Source organism: Amblyomma mixtum, chromosome 3 (genome assembly GCF_055824585.1).
Source record: "Amblyomma mixtum isolate Tamu chromosome 3, ASM5582458v1, whole genome shotgun sequence".
NCBI lineage: Eukaryota > Metazoa > Arthropoda > Arachnida > Ixodida > Ixodidae > Amblyomma > Amblyomma mixtum.
The window spans coordinates 14,222,088-14,240,286 of record NC_143014.1 but is presented as its reverse complement, the minus strand read 5'-3'; the positions used below and the strand labels follow the sequence as shown (position 1 = coordinate 14,240,286).

Sequence of the window (18,199 nt, the reverse complement as noted above, 5' to 3'; positions counted from 1 at the left end):
AAATTGCCAAAAAAATTAAATGGTCACTAAGTGTCGAAATCACTTCAGGCAATGACAGGACATGTGCTCCCAAAAGTCTCTTTTCTGAATTCAAGGACTTTCCACAGTAGGTGTGAAATGCATAGCAGTAACCACCTGCTCTGCAGAACATCCAGTTCTTATAACCAAACTTCATTATAACCAATTAAAATCGCACCATCGTCATATTCAGGATAGCTCGCAACTGGTACAGCAGTCTCCGAGGCCTCGCTGAGCACACGAAGTGTTTATTTTTGTCGAAAATTTGCAAGGAACCTTGAGATCTATAACATGGAATAGATAGGCGCCGTTGTCCACGCAGGAAGACCCAATGTACTATAGAATGCAGCAGCATATAATTTGTCACAGCGCAAAAAAAACCGAAGGTGCGGGACATTCGAAGCATTTGTACTGCTCTATACTTGAAACTAGCATAATAGCATAATATATTCATAAACGTGGCCACGAGAAAATTATAAGCCAGCGACTACCGGTGCAGTTCGCGGGAAACAAACATCCTGAAGTTTCACCATGGAAAGATGCCATACTGAGGACAGGAAACGTGCCTTCTTAGTTAAGGGGCATCGGCCAATCCCCTGCTGACAAAAGCATGACGTACTTGAAAAGAAAAATTTAATCTTTAGTGTTGAAATCATAAAAAAATTAACTGTACTTTTAAAAGTACGCTGGGTACTAATGGGTTAGCGGTAAGGTGCACACATTGGGCTTTGCAGCATGTTTTCTAAAAACTGCTTTGTTTGAGGCAACCATTGTTGAAATCTTTCTCGACTAATAGTCCTGTGAACACGGTTGAGAATGACCTTTCGCTATGCTTCCCAGCAAGTTCTATCTTTGGGAGCTTTGAAGAGCGGTACCTGCTCCTTGCAGGTCGTGTAGCTGCGATTGCAGCCCGGCACAAAGAGCTTTTCGTGCTTACTAAGACATAATTATGCAGTAGCCAAATGCACAAAAAGTAGATGAAAGCACATTTCTGCAGTCGCAGTTGAAGGGAACGCATGAGACGGTCCTGTACATAACAGCTGAGTTGCCAGTCACCCGATCAGGGATTGCGGCACAATGTCATGAAGTGCCTCTTAATTGGCGGGATGAAGCAACTAATCACTGTATGCGCCTCTAGTGCACGCTCCGAGGCGCTGTGTGTCGTCTGCTCGAGCAGACGACGTGCCTCTCTGCAGTCGGAAATGGAGGTATTTGCACAGTAAGCGGTATAAAAGATTTTACCTGCTTAGAACTAGACGTCTAAAAAAGAGAAATGCTGATTAAGTCGAAAATTTTCCGCCCGTGTGCCACTGTTTCTTAGAAGGAAGCAAAGCCCCCTTAACACGTGCTCACTTCCGGTCACACTAGGTGGCTGCTCTCTCACTCTGGTCTTGCGTGTGCACACCTCAGGGCATCGTGGCCCCCATCTGGTGCATCCGGGCACTGATCTAGTACAGGCACTGCATGTGCGGGTGGTTCTAGGCGGAGCCTCATCAGAATGACAATCCGCCAGTATGTTTGTACTGCGCGTCTTCAGGGAATCGGAGCAACAGCATTTCTGGCATGTCGTCTCAAGCATTGATTTGTGACCATTACTCAACGCACAGTGTCACATGCATGCCTATGCCATGGCAGACACAGTCTTAGTGCGGGTTCTCGCTAGACGAATCACAGGAATGCATGCAGAAAAAATATATTAGTTTTGATATCAAATGCAGTGGGCGTTTGTTACGCGAATGTCTATTGTCAGAGATTTCCGGAGTACCAAGAAAATTGTGCCATGGCTCTGATTCACACTGCGAAAGATGGAAGCTGACAGATTTTTGGCAAATGAACGTTTTTTTGTGAACTCTGTAGTCCAGTCTGTAAATTTTCCGGCCCGATTTCAAGACGTCAAAGCTTCTGCTTCAAAGAAATTTTTCACGGGTCTCGTGTATTCTGTTGAAGCAGGATTCGGCTCTAATCCTTCTCTCAATAGCACCATTCTTCCATGGTCCACTACTACCAGCACCAATACTGTAGCTGCATTCTTTTGGCCTCTGTTGCTTAGGTGAGGCTTTCGAAACTCATTTTAGGTTATCTCAGATGGTCAGGGAACTAGCATGGTGTGAGGGATATGTTGTTTGCTGGCTGGGAAAAGACTGTTTCAGCTTGGTTACTTTGCCCAAGAAAGTAGTGGCATAGTGCAAAACCTTTGTGGAAGAGATGCTAAATTGCTGTACTGCTGAAGTACCTTTTGAGATGTTACACTTATTCTCATTTATAAAGACAGTAACAAGCCATGCCGCCATAAAGAATTCCACTGTTTCAGACAGAAATTTGCCCTAATACCATGGTTGCTGGCCAAGTATAAATTAATGAATTGTCTCAAGTGACAAAACTGGCATTGTCTGTTGCATTGGCTAATAGTAAATAATTTGAGGCAGGAGTGAGGATGTCCTGAGCTTCTCTTGGTTTGTGCCTGAATCCATTTTTTTATGCATTGTGTTTACCATTCTGATGTTTTGAACATCATCTTGGCTCATGCAAGAGGAATACATTTACCGGCTACATTTTAAACTCTCATTGTCCGTCACGGATCCATCCACCAAGGCTACTGGACACTTATAGGTGCCCTAGTGAGGCTCAGAGGAGTTTCAAAAATTTTCGCATGTTGTTGTTTTAAGTATTACTTCAGGTATTGTCAAGTGAAGCAGTACTAACTGCAAACATTCTTTTTTTTAATTACTGCCTACAGTAGCAATGTTGTGAAGGCGCAAAATTGTTAGTCTGGGAGAGTTTCTAGCATGTGCGCCCCGGTGCCACGGATTGCCGCTGCCGTGCGGTACACAGCCGTTCAAACAAGAATCGCAGTTGTGGCGCCAGATGGTGTCATTTGTCTGCGAGATGGCCGAAAATCCGATATCTCTGTCTTACTTCAGTTGCCACAAGCCGTTTCTTCCGGTCCTACTGTTTCAGAACAGTATTTTCTGAAACTACTGTGTCAGAAAATAGATGAGCAAAGTCAGGCATACGTAAAAGCTCAAAAACGTTTTTATCTTCATCTCGTGACTTACCAAGTAATACTGATTTAAGGGTGGATTTCAGTATGCTGTTGACCTTCTTTCGCCAAAAAGCAGAGCAGAAATAAAAGCAGCAAATACCATAGCGTAACACACTGTAGGCTAAGGCGTACACTATTTGTTTGCGTATACAGTCAAGCCCACTTATAACAATATTTAAGTGCCATGGAAATACCATTGTTATAGCCAATAATTGTTATACAAACTTCAGAGCATTTATTGACAGTAAATATCCGGAGTGGTTTGATTGTTCTAATGCCTGTAAAAGCTCGTTAATTTGAACTTCAGGGAACCGGAACAATGTTCACCGTTCACTGATGACCAAAGCATCGCCATCACTGCGCCACCGGGAGTTTCGCGCACCTCCGCGTCACAGGAATCAAGTCGGCTTTCCGGAAGTGATTCTTACGGGAAATTCAAGAAGCATGCAAAACTAAGGGTGCGGTGACAGCTGAGAAGAGAAAAACCGCGCTGGCTGCACGCACGCGCATTGCACTGACTGATTGGGGGTATGCATGGCGTGCGTAGCCAATGCAGCAGCTCTCGTGACGCGATGACGCCTGCCTCTTTTGCTTTCGTGGCGTTGCTGCGCCAGCTTAGTCCATTGGTCGGCCCCACATGTGCGCGCTTTTGTGTTGTAAGCATGGTTTTGCTGGTGTGGTTGTAGCATTCCCTTCTTTTTTTTTCTATAATGGTTGACGCTCAATTACCAGATTTAATTGTTATAACCAATAATGTGCCTTGACAGCATTGATATAAGCAGTTTATTTTACCATAGAACACATAGCAAAGCTGATGGTGCCATGACTGACCATTGTTATATCCGATATATTGTTATAACCAGTATTGTTATAAGTGGGCTTGACTATACATAGGGCAAAGGAACTTAACAGAGTGCAGCAAACATGCAACTTTGCGGAGCTGAGAACAGACAAAAGACAAATGAGTATTCCAAGACCTGTCTGAATCGAAGAATACTCCTAAGTATTTGACCGTTGACACAGGCATGATTGATGGACATTTGCAATGAGCACAATTAGGTCTGTGCAAACGAATTGACATATCATTAGGAATTCCCTTTAAATAATTGGGAAAAAGTACTGATTTCTTAAATACTAATTTTTTTAAAAAATAATAAAATAAATGTGTTCTTCCCGCTTAACTACGGCTGACTCTCCAAACCATAGACCCCACCGCATAATCGCGAGTGCTACCAAGCGCACGCTGACTACGTCGGGCCGAGCTATGAGAAAACAAAGCAATGACAACACTTTCTGGCTGACACAAACAAGGCATTCATTGCTACAAAAAACAATAATAGCAGCTAACAACAAAAGGCGCTGAGGAATCGAGGTCGTCCAACTCTCCAGCGAGGTTACGAGTGAATGTTCCTCCACGCTAGGGCAGGGGGGAAGTTGTGAGGCTGGATGAAACGAGAAAATGTTCCCACGAGGCCTTGCTTTCGGAGAGTGGAGCGCCATGCCCAACGTCTGCTTGTGAGGTGCCCTCCCTTGTTGGTTAAGGTAACTAGGGAGGATGCATCGCGGGTAAGCAAACCCTCGGAGGCGACTCTGGGCGAGCCTGCACTAGTTAAACCTCCATTTAACAAAGACGGTAAAATCCGTAGTTTACTTCGTAACATTGAAATTTTGCTACATTGCAATGTGTCCTCTAGCGTGGTAAGAATCTGCCAAAAACGCGCTGCTAGATAACTCATGGGAAGAGCCTTTATTTGCATTGAAAGTGGTTCTTTACCTCTGCCTTTTCTTTTCCATCAATGGCGTCAGCATTTCTTCCAAGCTCGCAAGCCGCCTCAGCACGTCTGTCGTTCACTTTGTGTGGATGATGGGGGGTCGTGAGTTTTGGTTTTGCTGTCTTGTCAGTGCCTGAGAACATCACCGACACACAACAGTGCCTTGTTGTGCCGCTGTGGCCTCGTGGGAGGGAGGTGTGGAAACGAAGGGAGGAATAAAAGCTGCTGCTGCTCCACAGCGAAGTCGGCATGTGTCACAGGTTCTGCCCCACTCATCATGTGAACCTGCGCCCGGCCGCCGAGGTGCTTTAAGAAAAAATGCACTTTTTATTTTCGCGATAGTTTGAGGACAGTGCAAAGGATGAAAAAGTAGGCTTACGTGAAAAGGTGGGTTTTATTGGGTGAACGGTGCCTACAATTAAAAGGAGTGCCATATGTCTTGCGATGGTGAAGAAGAGTGATTTTTTTTGCAGTAACTTCCGTTTTCTATTAGAACAGGAACTATTTTTGCAACAAATGGACACTCTTCTTAATTTTGTTTTTACATCTTAATATATCAATGCGGTGTTTAAATAGCATGGGCGAAAAAAGACCGAAAGGAGGGGGAGGGGGGCAGTGCAGCGCTCCCCCCCCCCCCCCCCCCAACAAAAAGCAGAACTTCATGCCCTCAACCCAGTAATGAATATATTCAGGATCTGCACAGTGTATTTCATGCGTGGAAGCTACTGCCAGAATGACAGGGGACGTAATTAAGTTTCCTGTTGTGGTCATTTCGCTGGTTGCTGTATACAAAGTGGTTGTAAGTACGTAGTTGAACCTCTTTAGTTGCTTGGGCTATAAGTGCATTACGGCAGAAAGGGGATCAGAAACTCTTCTTCATTAGACTCACTTGTAAATACCATGAGGCTGTAAGCATCATTAAAAAAAAAAACGAGTTAAGCTCCACGTTAAGGGTATGTGTGCAGAAATGGTCATAGATCTCTTCTTGCGCCCTCTTACCACTACTTGTGCAGTCAAGTTAAGCACCACTGCCCTTGTCAGCCACCAGTGGGGGAGCCAGGTTGCTCTTCCTCCTGCCATTAATTGAACTGCCCACTGTGGCGGGGATTTTTTGCTCGCGATACCGCCGCTGCTGCCAATGCGGGGTTTCCGCTGATCAAGAGCCTCAACGCTTGGCGTTAAAGGGACAGTGAGGAGAGCACTATTAATATTTTTTTTACAGCAAAATCCGATAGTTCGGCATGTCATGGGTTTGTTGCCACTTGGCCGGCAGCGAAAGATGCATTTATTTCTAAGAAATTTGGATTCGAAGTTGAAAAAGTTTTTCCCGCCGCTCTGATTCAAACTTCGGATTCTCCTATGACGACACAGGACTAAGTGACGTGAAACATGACGTAATGCAGACTCCGTGATTTCTAGCGGCCAGCGCTGCCTAGCAGCAGCCGAAACGAAAGCTACCGCCGGCCGCACGTTGAACGCATCTGTCGGCTATTGCGGTCGTCGCTACAGTCGCTTCGCTTACGTTTGCACTGGCGTTTTGCCAGCGTTACGATGGATCTCGTTCTCGAAGTCGTCAACGAAGTTCTTGCAAATAGACACCTTTAGCATACCGTGTACCTTGTTACCGCTAGCGGAATACCGGGAGCCCCCCTCACGCCGGTGAGCAGGCGCTGATTGGTCCCGATGCTTCAGGCGCGCGCGTAGCTGCCAGGCACGTGGCGCCATCTGGCGACGTCAAGGAGATTTGCGCATGCATTGGCTGCGCCTCAGTGATTTGTGGCTTCTCGGGTCCTAGAGTTGCTAGAACCATTGGTTCTAGCAACACTGCTTTGTCCTATGACGTCATCACGCTTGTACTTGCGAGTTTGGCCTGTGGCGGCGATACCTGTATTTTGGTTCTTGCTCTTTTCTACGTTACAAGAGCTTTGTTGTCAGTATGAGTGGCGTTTTTGTAATCAGGAGCTGGTACTCTGCCGATATAAGCCAACTTCAATTTCTCCTCAGTGTCCCTTTAAAGCACAATTTCTAACATTCATAAAAATCAAGCTCTGCCTTTTGGAGTGCAAAAAAATCATACTCTGTGAACTAGCGTTGATGGCAGAAAAGCTTTGCAGCACAATTTTTCTACAACTCTCGCTTGCGAAATATGTTTAGCATGTCATATGTCATCCATGTAAGCTGATTGGTGTTCTTACTTGCAGTATGTTGATTGTTTTTGAAGCATGCGCCATGTTAGATTTTTCTCAATGCCACCCCAGCTTTCTCTGAGAGCTGTGGCATCGGTGCTTCCCACAGCAGAAGTGCTGCATATAGGGCTGTAGTGTCTTATTTATTTTTTTATTTTTTTTTTATTTATGTACATACTGCAGACCATGGTTAGGTCCAAGCAGGAAGGGCAGGTGCACAAAAAGCAAAATTATAGCAACAAAAATACAACAATACAGCAAAGATAATGTAGTAAAACAACAATACAGCAATGCAAGACAAAGCAGAAAAAATACATAATACGCAATATCAAAAAAGATGGCTGAGGAACGCGTCTGATTTTCAGGCCAACTTCAGTGTGTCCCAGAGCTGAATAAAGGTGCTTTCTATTCATATAAGTTTAAACAACAAATTGCATGTTGCAACAAAGATTTTATGTGCTAAAAACGAGATTTTAGGAAAAAATTGAACAAAACTTGCAAAGACACGCTTGTATTTAAAAAAAAAATGTAAAAAATTTTCTGAAATATGCAAAATGTTTTTTACTCTATTGGCCACTATCTGCAAAATAAAATCATTTCTATCTTGAATAGTATTCTTGCAACAAAAGAATAACTGGAAACCCTATAGATGTGCATCGGAGCACGGCCGCCTGTGTTTCAGGCTGGTTTCCATCATCACCGATGTGAAAACTGAATCATCTTCAGCGACTTGCAACATTTCCAGGTTTGTTGTTGCACAGATCATCGATTAAATCACTCGCAGACGAAACAGAGTCCTGAGATTTGCTATGTTTCAGAGTGCATAGTGCGCATGTGGAGGCTGCCAAGCGACTTTGATGGTACCGCATCTTCGGAGCGCGTTCAAAAATGCCATTTTGTATGGGCAAACAAAACTATATGTCGGAAACAAAACTTCAGTTCTCCGGCTACAAGCCAGATGCGCATTGTGCCTGTAAGCAATGCGGAAAGCTCCAAAGTCGAGCGGCGAAGGTGTCATCTGCGGGCAACATGGCGGGCAATAAGCGCAGGTCCGCGTCTTCATTTCTTAGCAGCGCGTTAGAAAGTGCCCCCTCGTGGGACAAAAGAAAACTACATCGGAAACAAAACTTTGGTTCCTGGCCTACAAACTTCATCTGCAGTGTGGTCATTAGCAACGCAGAAGGTTCTGAAATCAGGGTATGAAATGATCGTTAGCGGGCTAACGATGCTCAATGGGCGCGGTAGGGAAAGAGTTAAGACTACGTATGGCAAAAAAAGGTTGAAAGGCCAGTCGTGGTATACACGTGATGTGTGTGGATGCAGAAACCTTTTGCAAAGCTGGGTTCTTTTTTCTTTTGACAGTATTGAAGAAGCACTTCCCCTCAACGAATGCTTGCAGCTATGCTATCATCAAGCAGTACGACACCAGCTTTTTTTGCTTTACCCAAAGAAGATATTTGTCGTGGACACTGAAGTGCAACAGGTTTGTTTCCTTTTCATTGATTCACTCCACTTGCTGGGCCTGTGTGTATAATTTGCACCACACATACTCTTATACCTGCGTAAGATGCAGGTTGGATATTGCCTCGCAAAGTTTTTTTCTCAAGTTGCTCTGATTAACACATTCATCTGGGAGGCCACCAGGCTTTTCTTGGTGAGGCCAAATACTGTGCAATGTACTCAGCTAAATTACTTTCACAACTTCAGTCTTGATTTTATTGAAAGTGCTTTTTTGTTTTCTAACCCTTGTTAAAGGTTTGTACAACACATCATAGCAAGCATTTTCAGGGAGTGCTGCAGGCAGTTTCTTCAGCTGGCTTTGTGCTCTAGCAACATTGCATTCTCCCTGAAAGGGTGACCAGAAAAATTTCTCCTTCGGCTAGTAAGCACAGTGGCAGCCATAATGGGGTCTGGCTTTGCTCAAAAAGTGCTGGCATACTCTTTGCTGGGACCTAATTTTTGCGTTATTTTGCAAGTCGCATGCACTTAGTGAAAAATAGGTCCCACGAATAATTTATTCACAATATATTTGCTTTTAATTCGGTAAAAAAAGAAATGTCTTCAATACCAGCACATTTTTCCAATTCGCAACTATATTCCGTTTCATACATCAGGTGCAACGAAAGGTACGGAAGTAGTCCGTGTGAAAAAATAAAGGGAGAGGTGTTACTTCGCTCTTATTCTGTGGCCAAATGATGTACGGCTTGATAAGGTGACAGCTTGTTGTTAGCAAGTGCATTTACTCAAGCTCGTGATGAATGTGTCATGTGATAAGCCTGCAGGCAAAGCACTCTGCCCACCACAAGGAATGCACTACTTTTTGATTGCGGATGTAGACAGTGCAGGCAAGGGCACTATCTTTGACAGCGTTGCATTTGATATGTGAAACGGAGTGCAGAAATTAAAAATGTAGGAGGAAACTTTCTGTTGTCTTCCAAAAGAAAATGCACTGCTGTTTCTAGGAATGGCTCAGTTTGCATCTCACTGATAAGTGCTGAAAAGGAAGCATTTAAAGGCTAACGTTCATAGTTCATCGCTAAAATTCCTGCTGGTTTGTTTCCCTTTTGCTTTTTATTCTCTCCATTAAATGTTTGAAACATACAACGAATGTAAAAGTTGCCATAGCTTTTAAATGCCATTTGCAAGTATGGTTCTGCATTCGTTGTGTGAAAAAGTGAAACATACATAAAGAAATGATACGTATGGCTCCTGGCTGAGGCTGGGGAATTTCATAACAGTTGAAGTTACTTCCGAAGATGTTATGTTGAAGTGTGTTAGCTTGTTTCTTTTGAATGCATTTATCTCTTTCTGAGTTCCTGCCCAGTGGGTTCGGTGAGGGTGGGGCACCATTTTGTATAAGTTATGAACTTGCATTTGCAGCATCAAAAAGCTTGTAGATGTGAAAATGGAGAGAACTAGGGGACCTGCGACACGTCTGATGCAAATTTTATTGCTCATGAAATGCTTTAACTGCCACCTTAGCTGAATTGACAAAATTTTAAGCTCTTGAAAAATGGGTTGTTTTTACAGTAATGCATGCTATGTTCATTTCTTTCTTGACTGCTCAACTGCATGGTCTGCTGTTACAAATGCATGAAGGGGATGTAGTTTTCAGTAATTATTTTTTATTTCTTTATGGAGTGACGCGAAACTTTTTGAGTTTCAGTCTTGTATCTGAAGTAGGATGTGGAACCGAACCTGAACCCAGAACCAAATCCGTATTTTTGCCCAGAACCAGAACCGAACCCATATTTTTTTTTGCCATCTTGGAACTGAACCCGAACCGGAACGACTCAAAGGAATTTTTCAGGCCTTGATTCGGCCTCACTTTTTTTGCAACCTGGCATACTTTTTTTTTCCAGACAAAATGAGACATGCTAGCACGTAGATTTAACCACCAAAAGCTGTCTGCGCTAGACAGTGCGAAAATGGGAAAAACAAAATTGAAGGAAGGCTTGTTTGTAGGAAAAAATCTAATAATTGGCACTTGTGCAATCTATTTTTGGCAATACTAAAATATTGTACTCCAGATAGATCCGAAATCTTGAGTTTATTACAGTTTCCCGCTTTCACACGTTTGTGTATGGTTTTAATGAAATTGTTAGCACTGCTTTAACTCGTAATGCACTGAGTGAGAATTGCTTCCTTTTCTTTTTGTCATGTACCATAAATATGTGAAACATAGGCGCAGTGACTCAACCACGTTGTGCAACATTTACTTTCGAAGGCATTCTTAGACAACAGGTACCTCTCACGATGGCTCAGCCGTGGCTGCATTTTGATGGCTGTGCGATGTCAGTGCACGTTGAAGAGCCCCCGTGTCGCTTTGACATATAAAACCTTGTATATTACTACTAATATATTACAAAATAAAGGATGAATAAATTGGTGCATTTTTTTTTTTCACAATCTGAATATTTCTTGTTGCATGCGACACAGGTAAGCAAGGATAGGTGGGCTTGTGGCAATGGTAGAGATACTTAAAAGAAAAAATTAAAGAGCAAACACACAAAGGGGCAATGCGAAAATGCATGTGCTCACTGGCATGCGATAATGATTATGCTCAGAAAGATGCTACTGCAATAAAATGATTTTGTGTTATGTCGATGCGCTGAAATTGTTCTGCTTATAAAAAAAAAAAATAGATGCCAATCACCAGCGGGCGACTTCATTATGCTGTTCCCGGACTGCTGGATCTTAAATTCTCTCTTGGGCGGCTTATATCTGCGTCTCGCTGGTGCATTTCAGGTTCTTGGTGTCTGAGACAAGAGGCTTATGCTTTTCGGGTTCATTTGTAGAACGCTTTGGCGACGGCATACGTGGAGCATTCACAGCAATCCACATCGGTTCCATTGGCTGCAGGTGGGGGTGGGGTGGGTAAAGATGGGTGAAGGTGCATTTTTACCAGTGAGTGCCTGGATATGCACCCAGCGGAGTGTGCATCAAGGATGAAGGCTGCACGCACGCGCGCATGCGCGCACACACTCACACTCACTCACACTCACTCACACTCACTCACACTTACTCACTCACACTCTCACTCACTCACACTCACTCGCTCACTCACACTCGCTCACACTCTCACTCACTCACACTCACTCTCACTCTCTCACACACTCACTCACTCACTCTCACACTCACTCCTCTCACTCACTCACACTCTCACTCACTCACACTCTCACTCACACTCACTCACTCTCACTCACTCACACTCTCACTCACTCACTCTCACACTCACTCACACTCACTCACTCACACTCTCACTCACTCACTCTCACACTCACTCACACACTCACTCTCACTCACTCACTCTCACACTCTCACTCACTCTCACACTCTCACTCACTCACACTCACTTTCACACTCCCTCACTCACTCTCACTCACTCACACTCTCACTCACTCACTCTCACTCACTCACTCACTCTCACACTCTCTCACACACTCACTCTCACACTCACTCCTCTCACTCACTCACACTCTCACTCACTCACACTCTCACTCACACTCACTCACTCACACTCTCACTCACTCACACTCTCACTCACTCACTCTCACACTCACTCACACTCACTCACTCACAATCTCACTCACTCACTCTCACACTCACTCACTCACACTCTCACTCACTCACTCTCACACTCACACTCGCTCACACTCTCACTCACTCACTCTCACACTCACTCACTCTCACACTCTCTCACACACTCACTCACTCACTCTCACACTCACTCCTCTCACTCACTCACACTCTCACTCACTCACACTCTCACTCACACTCACTCACTCACACTCTCACTCACTCACACTCACTCACTCACTCTCACACTCACTCACACTCACTCACTCACTCTCACACTCACTCACACACTCACTCACTTACTCTCACTCACTCACTCTCACACTCTCACTCACTCACACTCACTTTCACACTCCCTCACTCACTCTCACTCACTCACACTCTCACTCACTCACACTCTCACTCACTCACTCTCACACACTCACTCACTCGCTCTCACTCACTCTCACTCACTCACTCTCACACTCTCACTCACTCACTCACTCTCACACTCGCACTCTCTCACACTCACTCACGCACGCCCGCCCGCCCACCCGCTCAGTGCTGAAGCTGCAGGGTTTTGTAGATGAAAAATGCACCAGCCTTTTGTCATATGTACAGGGGTAGTCAAAAAATCCCAGGCCGCTCCGAACAGCCGCGGAGCGGCTGCTCTCCGCTATCGGGGCGCTGTTATCGCACGCGTGTCTCGCCGCACTCGGGTTGCGAGGGTATGCGCTGAGAGGAGGTGACGCTCCCTCTCTCTCTCGCTCTCCATGATAACAAAGCAGTGAAAAAGACGGTGAGGCGCGCGCCTTCACGCCTTCGCTGTTCGAGATTTCCGCACTCGGCTGCGGTGCAGCGCGTCGCGGAGCAGACGACCATTTGCGGAAAGTGACGCGCGCTGGCGGCCGTATTTAAATGGATTTCGTCTGCTTCCCCCAACTTCTCGGCTTCCTGGCATACGATATAATGCACTTACCTTCACCTAAGCTCTGTTGCGGCTCTCTGAGCACTCACTTTAGAGTTGTGACGTCCTATATTTATAGCATTCTTGTTCAACTTTCTGGAAATTTAGTACACTCGAATACGATTTCAGGACGCATTCTCTGCCTGAAATTCTCAAGGGTTTTTATTGCTCCGTTATTGCCATGTCGCCATCTCGAGTCTTGTATTAATGAGTAGGTTTAATGCTTTCGCGCAGGTAAAGCAGATAGAGTCGGTCGTGTGTTGGGGAGTTAGCACGTGTTGCTGAAGCTTTGGCGAGTATTTCATGCAATGCTATGCAGTATGCTCCAGCTAAGAGGTCTACGTTTCCGGCACTTGCACTCCTCCCTCGGCGCTCGCGAATTCGTAGCGAGAATGAGTATTTTGTCACAATGTCAGAATATAAGCGCCCAACGCGTGGGTTTCACGACATGCCGTCATATATGGGCAATCAAAATTGTAGAGATTCAGCCAGACATTCTTGCACCGTTCCTTCCATTTCAGGCACCGCGCTGCTCTTAGACGCGCCAATATACTTGTCAACTCTGGATAGGCGTAAAGTCGGCATCTGTGATTATCTGCCTGTACTCGGATGTATTTGTGGTTGGCTTGCCGGACTGCTGTCCACTTTGCGTTCAATGATGTTGCGTTCGGCTTCGGAAAAAGAGCGAATCATTTCGCGTCTGGGCACTTGTACGCATCTCTACTATATACGCGCGGTGTCCATGTCAGGGAACTTTTTTTGCTTTTGCGTCCTCACTGTTTCATTCAGGAGCGCAGAAATGGTAGGAATTTATTATGTTTAGCCGAATATCATATACGAAAACAAGCTGTTTCTTTGACAAACTTCCAGTTTTTTATTCTTAAACGGCGGACTCCCACTGTATTTGTAGTGGAGCTCGTACTATAAGCCGACTGTCTCCGCCGTTGACGTCAGTATCTGGCCTTCCGTGCTCAGCTGTAGTGGAACTAAATTGCTCATGAAATCTGTGTAGCTATACTCCATCCGCAGCCATCGTCCGGCGAGCCAACCACAAACACATCCGAGTACAGGCAGATAATCACAGATGCCGACTTTACGCCTATCCAGAGTTGACAAGTATATTGGCGCGTCTAAGAGCAGCGCGGTGCCTGAAATCGAAGGAACGGTGCAAGAATATCTGGCTGAATCTCTACAATTTTGATTGCCCATATATGATGGCATGTCATGAAACCCACGCGTTGGGCGCTTATATTCTGACATTGTGACAAAATACTCATTCTCGCTACGAATTCGCGAGCGCCGAGGGAGGAGTGCAAGTGCCGGAAACGTAGACCTCTTAGCTGGAGCATACTGCATAGCATTGCATGAAATACTCGCCAAAGCTTCAGCAACACGTGCTGACTCCCCAACACACGACCGACTCTATATCTGCTTTACCTGCGCGAAAGCATTAAACCTACTCATTAATACAAGACTCGAGATGGCGACATGGCAATAACGGAGCAATAAAAACCCTTGAGAATTTCAGGCAGAGAATGCGTCCTGAAATCGTATTCGAGTGTACTAAATTTCCAGAATGTTGAACAAGAATGCTATAAATATAGAACGTCACAACTCAAAGTGAGTGCTCAGAAAGCCGCAACAGAGCTTAGGTGAAGGTGAGTGCATTATATCGTATGCCAGGAAGCCGAGAAGTTGGGAGAAGCAGACGAAATCCATTTAAATACGGCCGCCAGCGCGCGTCACTTTACGCAAATGGTCGTCTGCTCCGCGATGCGCTGCACCGCAGCCGAGTGCGGAAATCTCGAACAGCGAAGGCGTGAAGGCACGCGCCTCACCGTCTTTTTCACTGCTTTGTTATCATGGAGAGCGAGAGAGAGAGGGAGCGTCACCTCCTCTCAGCGCATACCCTCGCAACCCGAGCGCGGCGAGACACGCGTGCGATAACAGCGCCCCGATAGCGGAGAGCAGCCGCTCCGCGGCTGTTCGGAGCGGCCTGGGATTTTTTGACTACCCCTGTACCTCATCCATGGATTCTTGCATATACCGTAAAAACCTGCATATAATACGGACCTGCTCATAATACGAGGTGCAATTTGGGATACCAAAAGCGGAAAAAAAAAAGTTTTCATCCGCATATAATGCGAGTAAAAAAGGGCAGTCAGCTTGAAGGCGTATGAGAAGCCAAACGCCGGCGCGCCAGATACGAGGCGTGTAGTGCGAGCGGCAGGTACAGAGGCGCCGCGAGTATATGCAGACCGGTTCTGGCCTACGCGCTGGTGCGCACACTTCAGAAGTGTTCATTGGAGCTTTGATGATCGTCATCACCTGGTGTACCGGTACCATCGAGCGCATTAGATATCCCGCATTTCCTGAAATAAAAACCGCCGAGCTCCTCGGAAATGCTGGCCCAAGCCTGAATGCACATCGTGGTTGGAGGGCCCGGGCCCGTGTCCGGCAGCAGTAACTGCAGGCTCTCCCCACCTCATCCATGATTACTTTCTTTTTAAGCAGTTGTCATGTGAGGGGCGACCGTCCTTTGCTTCACGATGTCAGTACTATGGCTCTCGCAGAGTGGGTTTGTGCACCGGCTTCGCTCAGTGAGCAAATGGGAGCGCTGCTGTGCATGTGCGAAATGCTCAGACAGGAGTGCAGGAGTGGAACAGCCTCTCTGTGCCGCTCCCGGGTGAGCCACAAAACCTGCTGGTCTCGTGCGGATTTTGACCGAAAATCGTCTGGATCCGCATATAATATGAGGTGGAAATTTGACTTGCTAAAATTTTGAAAAAAAGGACCTCGTATTATACGCAGGTTTTTATGGTACAGTCTTTGTCAAAAGTAACCAGGCTCCATGGTTTGCTTCTCATTCGCGTAACAGAGCCCTCACGGCTTCCCTAAAGATCAAAAAGTTCTTTGAAGGTGAGAACAGGGGTTCTCCTTTCCCATACAGAGATTTAGAGCTTGAGGGCTGGCATAGTAGCTTTAATGTACGACTGAGAAGAAAAAAACGTGCAGCCTGGTTACTTTTGACAAAGACTGTACATAGCCGATTTACAGTAATTTTGAGTTAATGTCATATCGCAGCTCTTGCTGTAAATTGGTATCATTTGATCGCAGGCAGTAAATTAAAGTAGATAAAGTGAAAACCTCCCCCATAAACAAATTTTGCATTTTTTATTTTATCTACCGATTTCACACTGAAATGTAAATAGCATAAAAAGCTTGATTAACCCTTTCACTACCAGGTTTTTTTGCTCCCTGCTGCACACTCCCTGTCGGGTTTCTTTTTTTGCATGTTCGTTTCCTGGAAATTTTTTCTTAGTTACGCACTGGAATGCTCTGCAGCACATGTAGACATTTTTATTCAGGATAATCTTGTAGATATTAGTTGTACTGAATCAAATTTTCCAGCAGAAATCTTGCCCGTCGGATTTCTTCTTATGCGGATTTTTCGGTGGCAGAGGGTCTTCATCACTGTCATCACTCGACAGGGTACTTAGGTGGGCTGCTTCCTCGTTGTCACTATCATTGGACTTGGAATTCATAAGCAGTTCTCGATTTTCTTTATCCTTCAAAGCGCGGATGCATGTGGCACGCTGTGTCGCCATGGCTGCTGGGCTGAGACTGAAACCACCAAAACAAAGCGACTGATGTGGAAACATGTGTACCATCTGTTGTGTAAAATTTACCCTACAAGTCCTATGAATTTGTGGGGCCTGCCCATAGATGGCACATCGGGAGGGGCCGGGAGTGGGTTAAGAAGCCAAAATGAGTTTAAGCAGGGGCTGTGCATATGTGGCCACCCGAGTTACCTCGGGAGCGGCAGTGAAAGGGTTAAAACCCTGCTTCCTCCTCATCTCGCTCTCTCACATATGTTCAAACTTTTTTTATCCTGCACCCATTTGAACCAGTTCGAAACAGAACAAAATGTCCCTCTAGAGCAAAACCCGGAACAACCCGAAGGCCGTGAACCTGAACCCAAACCAAACTTGAAAAAATTCGATGGAACACCCTGATTTGAAGAGTTTTTTTTGTATGACTTTTCTCTCTTAATTGTAGTGAAAAGTGAACGAAATGTGGCAGAAGGCCGATTCATTATTCATCGTGTTTATGCTGCAAGCCAATAAATTTTCTGTATTGAATTTTTTCGATGTGCTTGTGGTGGACACTGAGATGCTAATTTCATACAAGAAATTCATAAATTGCAAAATTTTAAGGCAAAGAATGTCTTGACTTGCAGTATGGTTTTAGAACTGCAACAACTCAAACAAAACTGCCGCTAAATGAGCAACAAGTGAGAAAAAAGCACTCCAAGTCCACCCCAACACTTACTTCTCCTGAACAGTCTGTGGTGCCTTGCATGGCATCCTGTTCAGTTGGCTGTAGTCGACTGTTGCGTGCTAACCACAGAATTGAGCTGTATGTCCATAGCGTCTGCTGATCAATCCACTTTCGCACTGCTAGGGGGTCCTGAAAATGCGCCGTGTTATACTTCTTTAGGGCTCTTGGTCTATTAGCACAGAAGTCCAAACCTATACCACACCTCCTCTGTTTTATGGCTTTGCCAAAACAATATAATCCAAGATGATTGAGTAAGCATAGCCAACCGAGTGCAAGAGCAGATGCTGCTTCATGGACTGCCGCATAAAATCAGCTGGTTGCTAGCAGCAACCACATTGGAGACCAATGCTGACATGTGGCAGTCTCATGCATGTACTTTGGAAATTTTCGTTTTTATATTAAGAGGGGGGCTTACCGTAAAAACCGGCATATAATACGAGCTGTAGTTTGGAGATAGCAAAAATGGAAAAAAAAGTTTTCATTCGCATATAATGCGAGTAAGGAAGGGCAGTCAGCTCGAAGACATTCTGGAAGTTACGGGAACGTCCTCCACCCATCTGTGCATGCCCGCTTGCTGGATGTGACGTGTGTAGCGCGAATGGCTGGTGCCACGCTCGAGCCTACTTGAGTTTAGCACTACGAACGCGCACAGACCACTGTTGCGGCATAGGCGCTGGCGCGCACACTTTGGAAGTGTCAGTAGTCACAGCTTTAGTGTTTGTCCTGATCGTGTATGTTGTCTTCCGGGAGGCTTCTGTCAGTGACGCAGTACCGTCAGCCGCGTTCAGATAACAGCCGGTGAGCTCCTCGGGAA

General features: G+C 45.4%; 1 protein-coding gene across 7 annotated transcripts in view; it reads left to right on the top strand.

Annotated features, from left to right (window-relative positions):
- The window catches only part of LOC149349277 (WD repeat-containing protein 11-like), a 222,502-nt gene that overhangs the window by 47,387 nt on the left and 156,916 nt on the right, over positions 1 to 18,199 (top strand). For 6 of the 7 annotated variants that reach the window (XM_089578206.1, XM_089578208.1, XM_089578205.1 and 3 more), the window contains one exon: positions 8,382 to 8,502. In XM_089578206.1, coding sequence (XP_089434332.1) covers positions 8,382 to 8,502 — 121 coding nt within the window. Of the gene's footprint in view, positions 1 to 8,381; positions 8,503 to 18,199 lie in introns of those variants that run through there. The other variant, XM_089578211.1, reaches the window with a different exon arrangement.